The sequence below is a fragment of the Haliotis rufescens genome, unplaced genomic scaffold (genome assembly GCF_023055435.1).
Source record: "Haliotis rufescens isolate VD_foot unplaced genomic scaffold, xgHalRufe1.0.p SCAF_10, whole genome shotgun sequence".
Taxonomy (NCBI): domain Eukaryota; kingdom Metazoa; phylum Mollusca; class Gastropoda; order Lepetellida; family Haliotidae; genus Haliotis; species Haliotis rufescens.
The window spans coordinates 46,524,354-46,545,466 of record NW_025963780.1 but is presented as its reverse complement, the minus strand read 5'-3'; the positions used below and the strand labels follow the sequence as shown (position 1 = coordinate 46,545,466).

The 21,113-nt window shown below is 52.1% G+C and overlaps 1 protein-coding gene across 1 annotated transcript in view; it reads left to right on the top strand.

Moving 5' to 3' along the window:
* The window catches only part of LOC124126333 (solute carrier family 49 member 4-like), an 81,679-nt gene extending 60,601 nt beyond the window's left edge, over positions 1 to 21,078 (top strand). The window contains exon 14 of the mRNA XM_048391456.1: positions 20,727 to 21,078. Within this exon, the coding sequence (XP_048247413.1) occupies positions 20,727 to 20,857 (131 nt within the window). The 3' untranslated portion in view covers positions 20,858 to 21,078. The remainder of the gene's footprint in view (positions 1 to 20,726) is intronic.
* The last annotated feature ends 35 nt before the right edge of the window (positions 21,079 to 21,113 follow it).

The window sequence follows — 21,113 nt, the reverse complement described above, 5'->3', positions numbered from 1 at the left end:
CTCACTCACTCGGTACTGGCGTCAAACCATGCTCACTCCCTCACTCACTCTGTACTGGTGTCACACCTTGCTCACTCCCTCAATCACTCTGTACTGGCGTCAAACCATGCTCACTCCCTCAGTCACTCTGTACTGGCGTCACACCTTGCTCACGCCTTCACTGAATCTCTATTAGCGTCACACCTTGCTCATTCCTTCACTCACTCTGTACTGGCGTCAAACCCTGCTCACTCCCTCAATCACTCTGTACTGGCGTCACACCATGTTCACTCCCTCATTCACTCTGTACTGGCGTCAAACCATGCTCACTCCCTCACTCACTCGGTACTGGCGTCAAACCATGCTCACTCCCTCACTCACTCTGAACTGGCGTCAAACCATGCTCACCCCCTCACTCACTCTGTACTGGCGTCAAACCATGCTCACTCCCTTACTCACTATGTACTGGCGTCAGGTCAAGGTCACTCCCTCACTCACTCTGTACTAGTATCAAACCATGCTCACTCCCTCACTCACTCTGTACCGGCGTCAAACCATGCTCACTCCCTCACTCACTCTGTACTGGCGTCAAAACATGCTCACTCCCTCAATCACTCTGTACTAGTGTCAAACCATGCTCCCTCTTTTACTCACTTTGTACTGGCATCAAACCATGCTCACTCCCTCACTCACTCTGTACTTGCGTCAAACCATGCTCACCCCCTCACTCACTCTGTACTGGCGTCAAACCATGCTCAATCCCTCACTCACTCTGTACTGGCGTCAAACTATGCTCACTCCCTCACTCACTATGTACTGGCGTCAGGTCAAGCTCACTCCCTCACTCACTCTGTACTAGTATCAAACCATGCCCACTCCCTCACTCACCCTGTACTGGCGTCAAACCATGCTCACTCCCTCACTCACTCTGTACTGGCGTCAAAACATGCTCACTCCCTCACTCACTCTGTACTAGTGTCAAACCATGCTCCCTCTTTCACACACTTTGTACTGGCATCAAACCATGCTCACTCCCTCACTCACTCTGTACTAGTGTCAAACCATGCTCCCTCTCTCTCTCACTTTGTACTGGCGTCAAACCATGCTGAACCCCTCACTCACTCTGTACTGGCGTCAAACCATGCTCACTTCCTCACTCACTCTGTACTGGCGTCAAACCATGCTAATTCCTTGACTCACTCTGTACTGGCGCCAAACCATCCTCACTCCCTTACTCACTCTGTACTGGCGTCAAACCATGCTCATTCCCTCACTCACTCTGTACTGGCGTCAAAACATGCTCACTCCCTCAATCACTCTCTACTAGTGTCAAACCATGCTCCCTCTTTTACTCACTTTGTACTGGCATCAAACCATGCTCACTCCCTCACTCACTCTGTACTTGCGTCAAACCATGCTCACCCCCTCACTCACTCTGTACTGGCGTCAAACCATGCTCAATCCCTCACTCACTCTGTACTGGCGTCAAACTATGCTCACTCCCTCACTCACTATGTACTGGCGTCAGGTCAAGCTCACTCCCTCACTCACTCTGTACTAGTATCAAACCATGCCCACTCCCTCACTCACCCTGTACTGGCGTCAAACCATGCTCACTCCCTCACTCACTCTGTACTGGCGTCAAAACATGCTCACTCCCTCACTCACTCTGTACTAGTGTCAAACCATGCTCCCTCTTTCACTCACTTTGTACTGGCATCAAACCATGCTCACTCCCTCACTCACTCTGTACTAGTGTCAAACCATGCTCCCTCTCTCTCTCACTTTGTACTGGCGTCAAACCATGCTGAACCCCTCACTCACTCTGTACTGGCGTCAAACCATGCTCACTTCCTCACTCACTCTGTACTGGCGTCAAACCATGCTAATTCCTTGACTCACTCTGTACTGGCGCCAAACCATCCTCACTCCCTTACTCACTCTGTACTGGCGTGAAACCATGCTCACCTCCTCAATCACTCTGTACTGGCGTGAAACCATGCTTACTCCCTCACTGACTCTGTACTGGCGTCAAACCATGCTCACTCCCTCACTCACTCGGTACTGGCGTCACACCTTGCCCACTCCCTCACTTACTCGGTACTGGCGTCAACAATGCTCACTACCTCACTCACTCTGTACTGGCGTCACACCTTGCTCACGCCTTCACTGACTCTCTACTGGCGTCACACCTTGCTCATTCCTTCACTCACTCTGTACTGGCGTCAAACCATGCTCACTCCCTAAATCACTCTGTACTGGCGTCACACCATGTTCACTCCCTCACTCACTCTGTACTGGCGTCAAACCATGCTCACTCCCTCACTCACTCGGTACTGGCGTCAGGTCAAGCTCACTCCCTCACTCACTATGTACTGGCGTCAGGTCAAGCTCACTCCCTCACTCACTCTGTACTAGTGGCAAAACATGCTCACTCCCTCACTCACTCTGTACTAGTATCAAACCATGCTCCCTCTCTCACTCACTTTGTACTGGCATCAAACCATGCTAACTCTCTCACTCACTCTGTACTGGCGTCAAACCAACCATTCCCTCACTCACTCTGTACTGGCGTCAAACCATGCTCACTCCCTCAATCACTCGGTACTGGCGTCAAACCATGCTCACTCCCTCACTCACTCTGTACTGGCGTCAAACCATGCTCACACCCTCACTCACTGTGTACTGGCGTCAAACCATGCTCACTCCCTCACTCACTCGGTACTGGCGTCACACCTTGCTCACTCCCTCAATCACTCTGTACTGGGGTCAAATAATGCTCACTCCCTCACCCAATCGGTACTGGCGTCAAACTATGCTTACTCCCTCACTCACTCTGTACTGGCGTCAAACCATGCTCACTCCCTCACTCACTCTGTACTTGCGTCAAACCATGCTCACCCCCTCACTCACTCTGTACTGGCGTCAAACCATGCTCAATCCCTCACTCACTATGTACTGGCGTCAAACCATGCTCACTCCCTCACTCACTATGTAGTGGCGTCAGGTGAAGCTCACTCCCTCACTCACTATGTACTGGCGTCAAACCATGCTCACTCCCTCACTCACTCTGTACTGGCGTCAAACCATGCTCACTCCCTCACTCACTCTGTACTGGCGTCAAACCATGCTCAATCCCTCACTCACTCTGTACTGGCGTCAAACCATGCTCACTCCCTCACTCACTCGGTACTGGCATCAAACCATGCTCACTCCCTCACTCACTCTGTACTAGTGTCAAACCATGCTCCCTCTCTCTCTCACTTTGTACTGGCGTCAAACCATTCTCAAACCCTCACTCACTCTGTACTGGCGTCAAACCATGCTCACTTCCTCACTCACTCTGTACTGGCGTCAAACCATGCTAATTCCTTCACTCACTCTGTACTGGCGCCAAACCGTGCTCACTCCCTTACTCATTCTGTACTGGCGTCAAACCATGCTTACTCCCTCACTTACTCTGTACTGGCGTCAAACCATGGTCACTCCTTCACTCACTCTGTACTGGCGTCAAACCATGCTCACCCCCTCACTCACTCTGTACTGGCGTCAAACCATGTTCACTCCGGATACCTCACTCAATCTGTTCTGGCGTCACACCTTGTTGACGCCCTCACTCACCCTGTAGTGGCGTCACACCTTGCTAATTCCTTCACTCACTCGGTACTGGCGTTAAACCATGCTCACTCCCTCACTCACTCTGTACTAGTGTCAAACCATGCTCACTCCCTCACTCACTCTGTACTGGCGTCAAACCATGCCCACTCCCTCACTCACTCTGTACTGGCGTCAAAAGATGCTCACTCCCTCACTCACTCTGTACTAGTGTCAAACCATGCTCCCTCTTTTACTCACTTTGTACTGGCATCAAACCATGCTCACTCCCTCACTCACTCTGTACTGGCGTCAAACCATGCTCACCCCCTCACTCACTCTGTACTGGCGTCAAACCAAGCTCAATCCCTCACTCACTATGTACTGGCGTCAAACTATGCTCACTCCCTCACTCACTATGTACTGGCGTCAGGTCAAGCTCACTCCCTCACTCACTCTGTACTAGTATCAAACCATGCCCACTCCCTCACTCACTCTGTACTGGCGTCAAACCATGCTCACTCCCTCACTCACTCTGTACTGGCGTCAAAACATGCTCACTCCCTCACTCACTCTGTACTAGTGTCAAACTATGCTCCCTCTTTCACTCACTTTGTACTGGCATCAAACCATGCTCACTCCCTCACTCACTCTGTACTAGTATGAAACAATGCTAACTCCCTCACTCACTCTGTACTAGTGTCAAACCATGCTCCCTCTCTCTCTCACTTTGTACTGGCGTCAAACCATGCTGAACCCCTCACTCACTCTGTACTGGCGTCAAACCCTGCTCACTTCCTCACTCACTCTGTACTGGCGTCAAACCATGCTAATTCCTTGACTCACTCTGTACTGGCGCCAAACCATCCTCACTCCCTTACTTACTCTGTACTGCCGTGAAACCATGCTCACCTCCTCACTCACTCTGTACTGGCGTGAAACCATGCTTACTCCCTCACTCACTCTGTACTGGCGTCAAACCATGCTCACTCCCTCACTCACTCTGTACTGGCGTCACACCTTGCTCACTCCCTCACTCACTCTGTACTGGCGTCACACCTTGCTCACGCCTTCACTGACTCTCTATTGGCGTCAAACCATGCTCATTCCTTCACTCACTCTGTACTGACGTCAAACCATGCTCACTCCCTAAATCACTCTGTACTGGCGTCACACCATGTTCACTCCCTCACTCACTCTGTACTGGCGTCAAACCATGCTCACTCCCTCACTCACTCGGTACTGGCGTCAAACCATGCTCACTCCCTCACTCACTCTGTACTAGGGTCAAACCATGCTCACCCCCTCACTCACTCTGTACTGGCGTCAAAAAATGCTCACTCCCTTACTCACTCTGTACTGGCGTCAGGTCAAGCTCACTCCCTCACTCACTCTGTACTAGTGTCAAACCATGCTCCCTCTCTCACTCACTTTGTACTGGCATCAAACCTTGCTCACTCCCTCACTCACTCTGTACTGGCGTCAAACCAACCATTCCCTCACTCACTCTGTACTGGCGTCAAACCATGCTCACTCCCTCAATCACTCGGTACTGCCGTCAAACCATGCTCACTCCCTCACTCACTGTGTACTGGCGTCAAACCATGCTCACTCCCTCACTCACTCGGTACTGGCGTCACACCTTGCTCACGCCCTCAATCACTCTGTACTGGGGTCAAATAATGCTCACTCCCTCACCCAATCGGTACTGGCGTCAAACTATGCTCACTCCCTCCCTCACTCTGTACTGGCGTCAAACCATGCTCACTCCCTCACTCACTCTGTACTGGCGTCAAACCATGCTCACCCCCTCACTCACTCTGTACTGGCGACAAACCATGCTCAATCCCTCACTCACTATGTACTGGCGTCAAACCATGCTCACTCCCTCACTCACTATGTACTGGCGTCAGGTGAAGCTCACTCCCTCACTCACTCTGTACTAGTATCAAACCATGCTCACTCCCTCACTCACTCTCTACTGGCGTCAAACCATGCTCTCTCCCTCACTCACTCTGTAGTGGCGTCAAAACATGCTCACTCCCTCACTCACTCTGTACTGGTGTCAAACCATGCTCCCTCTCTCACTCAATTTGTACTGGCATCAAACCATGTTCACTCCCTCACTCACTCTGTACTGGCGTCAAACCATGCACACTCCCTCCCTCACTCTGTACTGGCGTCAAACCATGCTCACTCCCTAAATCACTCGGTACTGCCGTCACACCATGCTCACTCCCTCACTCACTCTGTACTGGCGTCAAACCATGCTCACTCCCTAATTCACTGTGTTCTGTCGCCAAACCATGCTCACTCCCTCACTCACTCGGTACTGGCATCAAACCATGCTCACTCCCTCACTCACTCTGTACTAGTGTCAAACCATGCTCCCTCTCTCTCTCACTTTGTACTGGCGTCAAACCATGCTCAACCCCTCACTCACTCTGTACTGGCGTCAAACCATGCTCACTTCCTCACTCACTCTGTACTGGCGTCAAACCATGCTAATTCCTTCACTCACTCTGTACTGGCGCCAAACCGTGCTCACTCCCTTATTCATTCTGTACTGGCGTGAAACCATCCTTACTCCCTCACTTACTCTGTACTGGCGTCAAACCATGCTCACTCCTTCACTCACTCTGTACTGGCGTCAAACCATGCTCACCCCCTCACTCACTCTGTACTGGCGTCAAACCATGCTCACTCCGGATACCTCACTCAATCTGTACTGGCGTCACACCTTGTTGACGCCCTCACTCACTCTGTAGTGGCGTCACACCTTGCTAATTCCTTCACTCACTCGGTACTGGCGTTAAACCATGCTCACTCCCTCACTCACTCTGTACTAGTGTCAAACCATGCTCACCCCCTCACTCACTCTGTACTGGCGTCCTGTCAAGCTCACTCCCTCACTCAATCTGTACTAGTATCAAACCATGCTCACTCCCTCACTCACTCTGTACTAGTATCAAACCATGCTCACTCCCTCACTCACTCTGTACTGGCGTCAAACCATGCTCACCTCCTCACTCACTCGTTACTGGCGTCACACCTTGCTCACTCCCTCACTCACTCGGTACTGGCGTCAAACCATGCTCACTCCCTAACTCACTCGGTACTGGCGTCACACCTTGCTAACTCCCTCACTCACTCTGTACTGGCGTCAAACCATGCTCACCCCCTCACTCACTCTGTACTGGCGTCAAACCATGCTCACTCCCTCACTCACTCTGTACTAGTATCAAACCATGCTCACTCCCTCACTCACTCTGTACTAGTATCAAACCATGCTCACCCCCTCACTCACTCTGTACTGGCGTCAAACCATGGGCACTCCTTCACTCACTCTGTACTGGCGACAAACCATGCTCACTCCTTCACTCACTCTGTATTGGCGTCAAACCATGCTTACTCCCTCACTCACTCTGTACTGGCGTCAAACCATGGTCCCTCTCTCACTGACTCTGTAGTGGTTTCAAACCATGCTCACTCCGGATCCCTAACTCACTCTGTACTGGCGTCATACCTTGCTCACGCCCTTACTCACTCTGTACTGGCGTCAAACCATGCTCACCCCCTCACTCACTCTGTACTGGCGTCACACCTTGCTAATTCCTTCACACACTCGGTACTGGCGTTATACCATGCTCACTCCGGATCCCTCACTCACTCTGTACTGGCGTCACACCTTGCTCACGCCCTCACTCACTCTGTACTGGCGTCACACCTTGCTAATTCCTTCACTCACTCGGTACTGGCGTTAAACCATGCTCACTCCCTCACTCACTCTGTACTAGTGTCAAACCATGCTCACCCCCTCACTCACTCTGTACTGGCGTCCTGTCAAGCTCACTCCCTCACTCACTCTGTACTAGTATCAAACCATGCTCACTCCCTCACTCACTCTGTACTAGTATCAAACCATGCTCACTCCCTCACTCACTCTGTACTGGCATCAAACCATGCTCACCTCCTCACTCACTCGTTACTGGCGTCACACCTTGCTCACTCCCTCACTCACTCTGTACTGGCGTCAAACCATGCTCACTCCCTAACTCACTCGGTACTGGCGTCACACCTTGCTCACTCCCTCACTCACTCTCTACTGGCGTCACACCTTGCTCACTCCCTCACTCACTCTGTACTGGCGTCAAACCATGCTCACCCCCTCACTCACTCTGTACTGGCGTCAAACCATTCTCACTCCCTCACTCACTCTGTACTGGCGTCAAACCATGCTCACTCCCTCACTCACTCGGTACTGGCGTCACACCTTGCTCACTCCCTCACTCACTCGGTACTGGCGTCAAACTATGCTCACTCCCTAACTCACTCTGTACTGGCGTCACACCTTGCTCACTCCCTCACTCACTCTGTACTGGCGTCAAACCATGCTCACACTCTCAATCACTCTGAAATGACGTCAAACCATGCTCACTCCGTCACTCACTCTGTACTGGCGTCAAACCATGCTCACTCCGGATCCCTCACTCACTCTGTACTGGCGTCACACCTTGCTCACGCCCTCCTCACTCTCCACTGGCGTCACACCTTGCTCATTCCTTCACTCACTTTGTACTGGCGTCAAACCATGCTCACCCCCTCACTCACTCTGTACTGGCGTCAAACCATACTTACTCCTTCACTTACTCTGTACTGGCGTCAAACCATGGGCACTCCTTCACTCACTCTGTTCTGGCGACAAACCATGCTCACTCCTTCACTCACTCTGTACTGGCGTCAAACCATGCTTACTCCCTCACTCACTCTGTACTGGCGTCAAACCATGGTCCCTCTCTCACTGATTCTGTACTGGTTTCAAACCATGCTCACTCCGGATCCCTAACTCACTCTGTACTGGCGTCACACCTTGCTCACGCCCTTTCTAACTCTGTACTAGTATCAAACCATGCTCACTCCCTCACTCACTCTGTACTAGTATCAAACCATGCTCACTCCCTCACTCACTCTGTACTGGCGTCAAACCATGCTAACTCCCTCACTCACTCGTTTCTGGCGTCACACCTTGCTCACTCCCTCACTCACTCGGTACTGGCGTCAAACCATGCTCACTCCCTAACTCACTCGGTACTGGCGTCACACCTTGCTAACTCCCTCACTCACTCTGTACTGGCGTCAAACCATGCTCACCCCCTCACTCACTCTGTACTGGCGTCAAACCATGCTCACTCCCTCATTCACTCTGTACTAGTATCAAACCATGCTCACTCCCTCACTCACTCTGTACTAGTATCAAACCATGCTCACCCCCTCACTCACTCTGTACTGGCGTCAAACCATGGGCACTCCTTCACTCACTCTGTACTGGCGACAAACCATGCTCACTCCTTCACTCACTCTGTACTGGCGTCAAACCATGCTTACTCCCTCACTCACTCTGTACTGGCGTCAAACCATGGTCCCTCTCTCACTGACTCTGTACTGGTTTCAAACCATGCTCACTCCGGATCCCTCACTCACTCTGTACTGGCGTCACACCTTGCTCACGCCCTCACTCACTCTGTACTGGCGTCACACCTTGCTAATTCCTTCACTCACTCGGTACTGGCGTTAAACCATGCTCACTCCCTCACTCACTCTGTACTAGTGTCAAACCATGCTCACCCCCTCACTCACTCTGTACTGGCGTCCTGTCAAGCTCACTCCCTCACTCACTCTGTACTAGTATCAAACCATGATCACTCCCTCACTCACTCTGTACTGGCATCAAACCATGCTCACCTCCTCACTCACTCGTTACTGGCGTCACACCTTGCTCACTCCCTCACTCACTCTGTACTGGCGTCAAACCATGCTCACTCCCTAACTCACTCGGTACTGGCGTCACACCTTGCTCACTCCCTCACTCACTCTGTACTGGCGTCAAGCCATGGTCCCTCTCTCACTGACTCTGTACTGGTTTCAAACCATGCTCACTCCGGATCCCTCACTCACTCTGTACTGGCGTCACACCTTGCTCACGCCCTTACTCACTCTGTACTGGCGTCAAACCATGCTCACCCCCTCACTCACTCTGTACTGCCTTAACACCTTGCTAATTCCTTCACTCACTCGGTACTGGCGTTAAACCATGCTCACTCCCTCACTCAATCTGTACTGGCGTCAAACCATGGTCCCTCTCTCACTGACTCTGTACTGGTTTCAAACCATGCTCACTCCGGATCCCTCACTCACTCTGTACTGGCGTCACACCTTGCTCACGCCCTTATTCACTCTGTACTGGCGTCAAACCATGCTCACCCCCTCACTCACTCTGTACTGGCGTCACACCTTGCTAATTCCTTCACTCACTCGGTACTGGCGTTAAACCATGCTCACTCCCTCACTCACTCTGTACTAGTGTCAAACCATGCTCACCCCCTCACTCACTCTGTACTGGCGTCACACCTTGCTAATTCCTTCACACACTCGGTACTGGCGTTATACCATGCTCACTCCGGATCCCTCACTCACTCTGTACTGTACACTCTGTACACTCTGTACTGGCGTCAAACCATGGGCACTCCTTCACTCACTCTGTACTGGCGACAAACCATGCTCACTCCTTCACTCACTCTGTACTGGCGTCAAACCATGCTTACTCCCTCACTCACTCTGTACTGGCGTCAAACCATGGTCCCTCTCTCACTGACTCTGTACTGGTTTCAAACCATGCTCACTCCGGATCCCTAACTCACTCTGTACTGGCGTCACACCTTGCTCACGCCCTTACTCACTCTGTACTGGCGTCAAACCATGCTCACCCCCTCACTCACTCTGTACTGGCGTCACACCTTGCTAATTCCTTCACACACTCGGTACTGGCGTTATGCCATGCTCACTCCGGATCCCTCACTCACTCTGTACTGGCGTCACACCTTGCTCACGCCCTCACTCACTCTGTACTGGCGTCACACCTTGCTAATTCCTTCACTCACTCGGTACTGGCGTTAAACCATGCTCACTCCCTCACTCACTCTGTACTAGTGTCAAACCATGCTCACCCCCTCACTCACTCTGTACTGGCGTCCTGTCAAGCTCACTCCCTCACTCACTCTGTACTAGTATCAAACCATGCTCACTCCCTCACTCACTCTGTACTGGCATGAAACCATGCTCACCTCCTCACTCACTCGTTACTGGCGTCACACCTTGCTCACTCCCTCACTCACTCTGTACTGGCGTCAAACCATGCTCACTCCCTAACTCACTCGGTACTGGCGTCACACCTTGCTCACTCCCTCACTCACTCTGTACTGGCGTCAAACCATGGTCCCTCTCTCACTGACTCTGTACTGGTTTCAAACCATGCTCACTCCGGATCCCTCACTCACTCTGTACTGGCGTCACACCTTGCTCACGCCCTTACTCACTCTGTACTGGCGTCAAACCATGCTCACCCCCTCACTCACTTTGTACAGCCTTAACACCTTGCTAATTCCTTCACTCACTCGGTACTGGCGTTAAACCATGCTCACTCCGGATCACTCACTCACTCTGTACTGGCGTCACACCTTGCTCACGCCCTCACTCACTCTGTACTGGCGTCACACTATGCTCACTCCCTAACTCACTTTGTACTGGCGTCACACCTTGCTCACTCCCTCACTCACTCTGTACTGGCGTCAAACAATGCTCACTCCCTCACTCAATCTGTACTGGCGTCAAACCATGGTCCCTCTCTCACTGACTCTGTACTGGTTTCAAACCATGCTCACTCCGGATCCCTAACTCACTCTGTACTGGCGTCAAACCTTGCTCACGCCCTTATTCACTCTGTACTGGCGTCAAACCATGCTCACCCCCTCACTCACTCTGTACTGGCGTCACACCTTGCTAATTCCTTCACTCACTCGGTACTGGCGTTAAACCATGCTCACTCCCTCACTCACTCTGTACTAGTGTCAAACCATGCTCACCCCCTCACTCACTCTGTACTGGCGTCACACCTTGCTAATTCCTTCACACACTCGGTACTGGCGTTATACCATGCTCACTCCGGATCCCTCACTCACTCTGTACTGGCGTCACACCTTGCTCACGCCCTCACTCACTCTGTACTGGCGTCAAACCATGCTCACTCCCTCACTCACTCGGTACTGGCGTCACACCTTGCTCACTCCCTCACTCACTCTGTACTGGCGTCAAACTATGCTCACTCCCTAACTCACTTTGTACTGGCGTCACACCTTGCTCACTCCCTCACTCACTCTGTACTGGCGTCAAACAATGCTCACTCCCTCACTCAATCTGTACTGGCGTCAAACCATGGTCCCTCTCTCACTGACTCTGTACTGGTTTCAAACCATGCTCACTCCGGATCCCTAACTCACTCTGTACTGGCGTCACACCTTGCTCACGCCCTTATTCACTCTGTACTGGCGTCAAACCATGCTCACCCCCTCACTCACTCTGTACTGGCGTCACACCTTGCTAATTCCTTCACATACTCGGTACTGGCGTTAAACCATGCTCACTCCGGATCCCTCACTCACTCTGTACTGGCGTCACACCTTGCTCACGCCCTCACTCACTCTGTACTGGCGTCACACCTTGCTAATTCCTTCACTCACTCGGTACTGGCGTTAAACCATGCTCACTCCCTCACTCACTCTGTACTAGTGTCAAACCATCCTCACCCCCTCACTCACTCTGTACTGGCGTCACACCTTGCTAATTCCTTCACACACTCGGTACTGGCGTTATACCATGCTCACTCCGGATCCCTCACTCACTCTGTACTGGCGTCACACCTTGCTCACGCCCTCACTCACTCTGTACTGGCGTCACACCTTGCTAATTCCTTCACTCACTCGGTACTGGCGTTAAACCATGCTCACTCCCTCACTCACTCTGTACTAGTATCAAACCATGCTCACTCCCTCACTCACTCTGTACTAGTATCAAACCATGCTCACTCCCTCACTCACTCTGTACTGGCATCAAACCATGCTCACTCCCTCACTCACTCGTTACTGGCGTCACACCTTGCTCACTCCCTCACTCACTCTGTACTGGCGTCAAACCATGCTCACTCCCTAACTCACTCGGTACTGGCGTCACACCTTGCTCACTCCCTCAGTCACTCTGTACTGGCGTCAAACCATGGTCCCTCTCTCACTGACTCTGTACTGGTTTCAAACCATGCTCACTCCGGATCCCTCACTCACTCTGTACTGGCGTCACACCTTGCTCACGCCCTTACTCACTCTGTACTGGTGTCAAACCATGCTCACCCCCTCACTCACTCTGTACTGGCGTCACACTTTGCTAATTCCTTCACTCACTCGGTACTGGCGTTAAACCATGCTCACTCCGGATCACTCACTCACTCCGTACTGGCGTCACACCTTGCTCACGCCCTCACTCACTCTGTACTGGCGTCACACCTTGCTAATTCCTTCACTCACTCGGTACTGGCGTTAAACCATGCTCACTCCGGATCACTCACTCACTCCGTACTGGCGTCACACCATGCTCACTCCCTTACTCTCTCTGTACTGGCGTCACACCTTGCTCACGCCTTCACTCACTCTGCACTGGCGTCACACCTTGCCCATTCCTTCACTCACTTTGTACTGGCGTCAAACCATGCTCACCCCCTCACTCACTCTATACTGGCGTCAAACCATGCTTACTCCTTCACTTACTCTGTACTGGCGTCAAACCATGCTCACTCCCTCACTCACTTTGTTCTGGGGTCAAACCATGGTCCCTCTCTCACTGACTCTGTACTGGCGTGAAACCATGCTCACCCCCTCACTCACTCTGTACTGGCGTCACACCTTGCTCATTCCTTCACTCACTCGGTACTGGCGTTAAACCATGCTCACTCCCTCACTCACTCTGTACTAGTGTCAAACCATGCTCACCCCCTCACTCACTCTGTACTGGCGTCCTGTCAAGCTCACTCCCTCACTCACTCTGTACTAGTATCAAACCATGCTCACTCCCTCACTCACTTTGTACTGGCGTCAAACCATGGTCCCTCTCTCACTGACTCTGTACTGGCGTCAAACCATGCTCACCCCCTCACTCACTCTGTACTGGCGTCACACCTTGCTCATTCCTTCACTCACTCGGTACTGGCGTTAAACCATGCTCACTCCGGATCCCTCACTCACTCTGTACTGGCGTCACACCTTGCTCACGCCCTCACTCACTCTGTACTCGCGTCACACCTTGCTAATTCCTTCACTCACTCGGTACTGGCGTTAAACCATGCTCACTCCCTCACTCACTCTGTACTAGTGTCAAACCATGCTCACCCCCTCACTCACTCTGTACTGGCGTCCTTTCAAGCTCACTCCCTCACTCACTCTGTACTAGTATCAAACCATGCTCACTCCCTCACTCACTCTGTACTAGTATCAAACCATGCTCACTCCCTCACTCACTCTGTACTGGCGTCAAGCCATGCTCACTCCCTCACTCACTCGTTACTGGCGTCACACCTTGCTCACTCCCTCACTCACTTTGTACTGGCGTCAAACCATGCTCACTCCCTAACTCACTCGGTACTGGCGTCACACCTTGCTCACTCCCTCACTCACTCTGTACTGGCGTCAAACCATGCTCACACTCTCAATCACTCTGAAATGACGTCAAACCATGCTCACTCCGTCACTCACTCTGTACTGGCGTCACACCATGCTCAGTCTCTCAATCAATCTGTACTGGCGTCAAACCATGCTCACTCCGGATCCATCACTCACTCTGTACTGGCGTCACACCTTGCTCATGCCCTCACTCACTGTGTACTGGCGTCAAACCATGCTCACTCCGTCACTCACTCTGTACTGGCGTCAAACCATGCTCACTCCGGATCCCTCACTCACTCTGTACTGGCGTCAAACCTTGCTCACGCCCTCACTCACTCTGTACTGGCGTCACACCTTGCTTATTGCTTCACTCACTCTGTACTGGCGTCAAACCATGCTCACTACCTAAATCACTCGGTACTGGCGTCAAAACATGCTCACCCCCTCACTCACTCTGTACTGGTGTCAGGTCAAGCTCACTCCCTCACTCACTCTGTACTGGCGTCAAACCATGCTCACTCCCTCACTCACTCTGTACTGGCTTCAAACCATGCTCACTTCCTTACTCACTCTGTACTGGCGTCACACCTTGCTCACGCCTTTACTCACTCTGCACTGGCGTCACACCTTGCCCATTCCTTCACTCACTTTGTACTGGCGTCAAACCATGCTCACCCCCTCACTCACTCTATACTGGCGTCAAACCATGCTTACTCCTTCACTTACTCTGTACTGGCGTCAAACCATGCTCACTCCCTCACTCACTCTGTACTGGCGTCAAACCATGGTCCCTCTCTCACTGACTCTGTACTGGCGTCAAACCATGCTCACCCCCTCACTCACTCTGTACTGGCGTCACACCTTGCTAATTCCTTCACTCACTCGGTACTGGCGTTAAACCATGCTCACTCCGGATCCCTCACTCACTCTGTACTGGCGTCACACCTTGCTCACGCCCTCACTCACTCTGTACTGGCGTCACACCTTGCTAATTCCTTCACTCACTCGGTACTGGCGTTAAACCATGCTCACTCCCTCACTCACTCTGTACTAGTGTCAAACCATGCTCACCCCCTCACTCACTCTGTACTGGCGTCCTGTCAAGCTCACTCCCTCACTCACTCTGTACTAGTATCAAACCATGCTCACTCCCTCACTCACTCTGTACTAGTATCAAACCATGCTCACTCCCTCACTCACTCTGTACTGGCGTCAAACCATGCCCACTCCCTCACTCACTCGTTACTGGCGTCACACCTTGCTCACTCCCTCACTCACTCGGTACTGGCGTCAAACCATGCTCACTCCCTAACTCACTCGGTTCTGGCGTCACACCTTGCTCACTCCCTCACTCACTCTGTACTGGCGTCAAACCATGCTCACACTCTCAATCACTCTGAAATGACGTCAAACCATGCTCACTCCGTCACTCACTCTGTACTGGCGTCACACCATGCTCACTCCGGATCCCTCACTCACTCTGTACTGGCGTCACACCTTGCTCACGCCCTCACTTACTCTGTACTGGCGTCACACCTTGCTAATTCCTTCACTCACTCTGTACTGGCGTCACTCCTTGCTCACGCCTTCACTCACTCTGCACTGGCGTCACACCTTGCTCATTCCTTCACTCACTCTGTACTGGCGTCAAACCATGCTTACCCCTTCACTCACTCTCTACTGGCGTCAAACCATGCTCACTCTCTCACTCACTCTGTACTGGCGTCAAACCATGCTCACCCCCTCACTCACTCTGTACTGGCGTCACACCTTGCTCACGCCCTCAATCACTTTGTACTGGCGTCACACCTTGTTCATTCCTTCACTCACTCTGGGTTAAAGGGTTCGCTCGTCACGCCGAAGACCAGGGTTCGATTCCCGACATGGGTACAATGTGTGAAGCCCATTTCTGGTGTCCCCCGCCGCGATATTGCTGGAATATTGCTAAAAGCGGCGTAAAACCATACTCACTCACTCACTCACTCACTCACTCACTCACTCACTCACTCTGTACTGGCGTCAAACCATGCTCACTCCCGAAACTCTGTACTGGCGTGAAACCATGCTAACTCCGTCACTCACTCGGTACTGGCGTCAATCCATGCTCACTCCCTCACTCACTCTGTACTTGTGTCAAACCATGCTCACTCCCTCACTCACTATGTACTGGCGTCAAACCATGCTCACTCCCTCACTCACTCTGTACTAGTATCAAACCATGCTCACTCCCTCACTCACTCTGTACTGGCGTGAAACCATGCTTACTCCCTCACTCACTCTCTACTGGCGTCTAACCATGGTCCCTCTCTCACTGACTCTGTACTGGTTTCAAAACATTTTCATCCTCTCACTCACTCTGTACTGGCGTCAAACCATGCTCACCCCCTCACTCACTCTGTACTGGCGTCCTTTCAAGCTCACTCCCTCACTCACTCTGTACTAGTATCAAACCATGCTCACTCCCTCACTCACTCTGTACTGGCGTCAAACCATGCTCACTCCCTCACTCACTCGTTACTGGCGTCACACCTTGCTCACTCCCTCACTCACTCGGTACTGGCGTCAAACCATGCTCACTCCCTAACTCACTCGGTACTGGCGTCACACCTTGCTCACTCCCTCACTCACTCTGTACTGGCGTCAAACCATGCTCACACTCTCAATCACTCTGAAATGACGTCAAACCATGCTCACTCCGTCACTCACTCTGTACTGGCGTCACACCATGCTCAGTCTCTCAATCAATCTGTACTGGCGTCACACCATGCTCACTCCGGATCCATCACTCACTCTGTACTGGCGTCACACCTTGCTCATGCCCTCACTCACTGTGTACTGGCGTCAAACCATGCTCACTCCGTCACTCACTCTGTACTGGCGTCAAACCATGCTCACTCCGGATCCCTCACTCACTCTGTACTGGCGTCAAACCTTGCTCACGCCCTCACTCACTCTGTACTGGCGTCACACCTTGCTAATTCCTTCACTCACTCTGTACTGGCGTCAAACCATGCTCACTACCTAAATCACTCGGTACTGGCGTCAAAACATGCTCACCCCCTCACTCACTCTGTACTGGTGTCAGGTCAAGCTCACTCCCTCACTCACTCTGTACTTGTGTCAAACCATGCTCACTCCCTCACTCACTATGTACTGGCGTCAAACCATGCTCACTCCCTCACTCACTCTGTACTAGTATCAAACCATGCTCACTCCCTCACTCACTCTGTACTGGCGTGAAACCATGCTTACTCCCTCACTCACTCTCTACTGGCGTCTAACCATGGTCCCTCTCTCACTGACTCTGTACTGGTTTCAAAACATTTTCATCCTCTCACTCACTCTGTACTGGCGTCAAACCATGCTCACCCCCTCACTCACTCTGTACTGGCGTCCTTTCAAGCTCACTCCCTCACTCACTCTGTACTAGTATCAAACCATGCTCACTCCCTCACTCACTCTGTACTAGTATCAAACCATGCTCACTCCCTCACTCACTCTGTACTGGCGTCAAACCATGCTCACTCCCTCACTCACTCGTTACTGGCGTCACACCTTGCTCACTCCCTCACTCACTCGGTACTGGCGTCAAACCATGCTCACTCCCTAACTCACTCGGTACTGGCGTCACACCTTGCTCACTCCCTCACTCACTCTGTACTGGCGTCAAACCATGCTCACACTCTCAATCACTCTGAAATGACGTCAAACCATGCTCACTCCGTCACTCACTCTGTACTGGCGTCACACCATGCTCAGTCTCTCAATCAATCTGTACTGGCGTCACACCATGCTCACTCCGGATCCATCACTCACTCTGTACTGGCGTCACACCTTGCTCATGCCCTCACTCACTGTGTACTGGCGTCAAACCATGCTCACTCCGTCACTCACTCTGTACTGGCGTCAAACCATGCTCACTCCGGATCCCTCACTCACTCTGTACTGGCGTCAAACCTTGCTCACGCCCTCACTCACTCTGTACTGGCGTCACACCTTGCTAATTCCTTCACTCACTCTGTACTGGCATCAAACCATGCTCACTACCTAAATCACTCGGTACTGGCGTCAAAACATGCTCACCCCCTCACTCACTCTGTACTGGTGTCAGGTCAAGCTCACTCCCTCACTCACTCTGTACTTGCGTCAAACCATGCTCACTCCCTCACTCACTCTGTACTGGCTTCAAACCATGCTCACTCCCTTACTCTCTCTGTACTGGCGTCACACCTTGCTCACGCCTTCACTCACTCTGCACTGGCGTCACACCTTGCCCATTCCTTCACTCACTTTGTACTGGCGTCAAACCATGCTCACCCCCTCACTCACTCTATACTGGCGTCAAACCATGCTTACTCCTTCACTTACTCTGTACTGGCGTCAAACCATGCTCACTCCCTCACTCACTTTGTACTGGCGTCAAACCATGGTCCCTCTCTCACTGACTCTGTACTGGCGTCAAACCATGCTCACCCCCTCACTCACTCTGTACTGGCGTCACACCTTGCTAATTCCTTCACTCACTCGGTACTGGCGTTAAACCATGCTCACTCCGGATCCCTCACTCACTCTGTACTGGCGTCACACCTTGCTCACGCCCTCACTCACTCTGTACTGGCGTCACACCTTGCTAATTCCTTCACTCACTCGGTACTGGCGTTAAACCATGCTCACTCCCTCACTCACTCTGTACTAGTGTCAAACCATGCTCACCCCCTCACTCACTCTGTACTGGCGTCCTGTCAAGCTCACTCCCTCACTCACTCTGTACTAGTATCAAACCATGCTCACTCCCTCACTCACTTTGTACTGGCGTCAAACCATGGTCCCTCTCTCACTGACTCTGTACTGGCGTCAAACCATGCTCACCCCCTCACTCACTCTGTACTGGCGTCACACCTTGCTTATTCCTTCACTCACTCGGTACTGGCGTTAAACCATGCTCACTCCGGATCCCTCACTCACTCGGTACTGGCGTCACACCTTGCTCACGCCCTCACTCACTCTGTACTGGCGTCACACCTTGCTAATTCCTTCACTCACTCGGTACTGGCGTTAAACCATGCTCACTCCCTCACTCACTCTGTACTAGTGTCAAACCATGCTCACGCCCTCACTCACTCTGTACTGGCGTCCTTTCAAGCTCACTCCCTCACTCACTCTGTACTAGTATCAAACCATGCTCACTCCCTCACTCACTCTGTACTAGTATCAAACCATGCTCACTCCCTCACTCACTCTGTACTGGCGTCAAACCATGCTCACTCCCTCACTCACTCGTTACTGGCGTCACACCTTGCTCACTCCCTCACTCACTTTGTACTGGCGTCAAACCATGCTCACTCCCTAACTCACTCGGTACTGGCGTCACACCTTGCTCACTCCCTCACTCACTCTGTACTGGCGTCAAACCATGCTCACACTCTCAATCACTCTGAAATGACGTCAAACCATGCTCACTCCGTCACTCACTCTGTACTGGCGTCACACCATGCTCAGTCTCTCAATCAATCTGTACTGGCGTCAAACCATGCTCACTCCGGATCCATCACTCACTCTGTACTGGCGTCACACCTTGCTCATGCCCTCACTCACTGTGTACTGGCGTCAAACCATGCTCACTCCGTCACTCACTCTGTACTGGCGTCAAACCATGCTCACTCCGGATCCCTCACTCACTCTGTACTGGCGTCAAACCTTGCTCACGCCCTCACTCACTCTGTACTGGCGTCACACCTTGCTAATTCCTTCACTCACTCTGTACTGGCGTCAAACCATGCTCACTACCTAAATCACTCGGTACTGGCGTCAAAACATGCTCACCCCCTCACTCACTCTGTACTGGTGTCAGGTCAAGCTCACTCCCTCACTCACTCTGTACTGGCGTCAAACCATGCTCACTCCCTCACTCACTCTGTACTGGCTTCAAACCATGCTCACTCCCTTACTCACTCTGTACTGGCGTCACACCTTGCTCACGCCTTCACTCACTCTGCACTGGCGTCACACCTTGCCCATTCCTTCACTCACTTTGTACTGGCGTCAAACCATGCTCACCCCCTCACTCACTCTATACTGGCGTCAAACCATGCTTACTCCTTCACTTACTCTGTACTGGCGTCAAACCATGCTCACTCCCTCACTCACTCTGTACTGGCGTCAAACCATGGTCCCTCCCTCACTCACTCTGTACTGGCGTCAAACCATGCTCACTCCCTCACTCACTCGGTAGTGGCGTCAAACCATGCTCACTCCCTTCCTCACTCGGTACTGGCGTCAAACCATCCTCACTCCCTCAGTAACTCGGTAGTGGCGTTAAACCATGCTCACTCCCTCAATCACTCTGTACTGGCGTCACACCTTGCTCACTCACTTTGTACTGGCGTCAAACCTTGCTCACTCCCTCAATCACTCTGTATTGGCGTCAAACCATGCTCACTCCCTCACTCACTCTGTACTGGTGTCAAACCATGCTCACTCCCTAACTCTGTACTGGCGTCAAACCATGCTCACCCCCTCAATCACTCTGTACTGGCGTCAAATCATGCTCACTCCCTCACTCACTCGGTACTGGCGTCAGGTCAAGCTCACTCCTTCACTCTCTCTGATCAGGCACTGTATGGATGAACTGGTTTCTCATCGCCGCGTTCTCCGTCTCCATCATGTTGCTGGTGCTGCTTGGGGAGGGGAGGAAGCGGTCTGATGTCGACGTCCAGAGACGTGAACATGATGAGGAGAAGTGAACATTCATCATCGTGCTGTACGTGGATTGTGTCACACTAAAACGGGTTCATGTCTGTGTGTGTCAGTGAACTGCAACTGGTGATTAGTGGTGTGTTTATTGTATTGTATTACTATACTGGTGTGTGTGGACAAAGGCTGTGAAACTGTGAGGAGCTTTGGAGGAAATGTTTTTATATCCATGACCTCATACCAGTAATAAAGTTATTAACGTGTTTTGTAATCCAAATTGTTGTTTGTAAAAACAAGGAAGTTCGG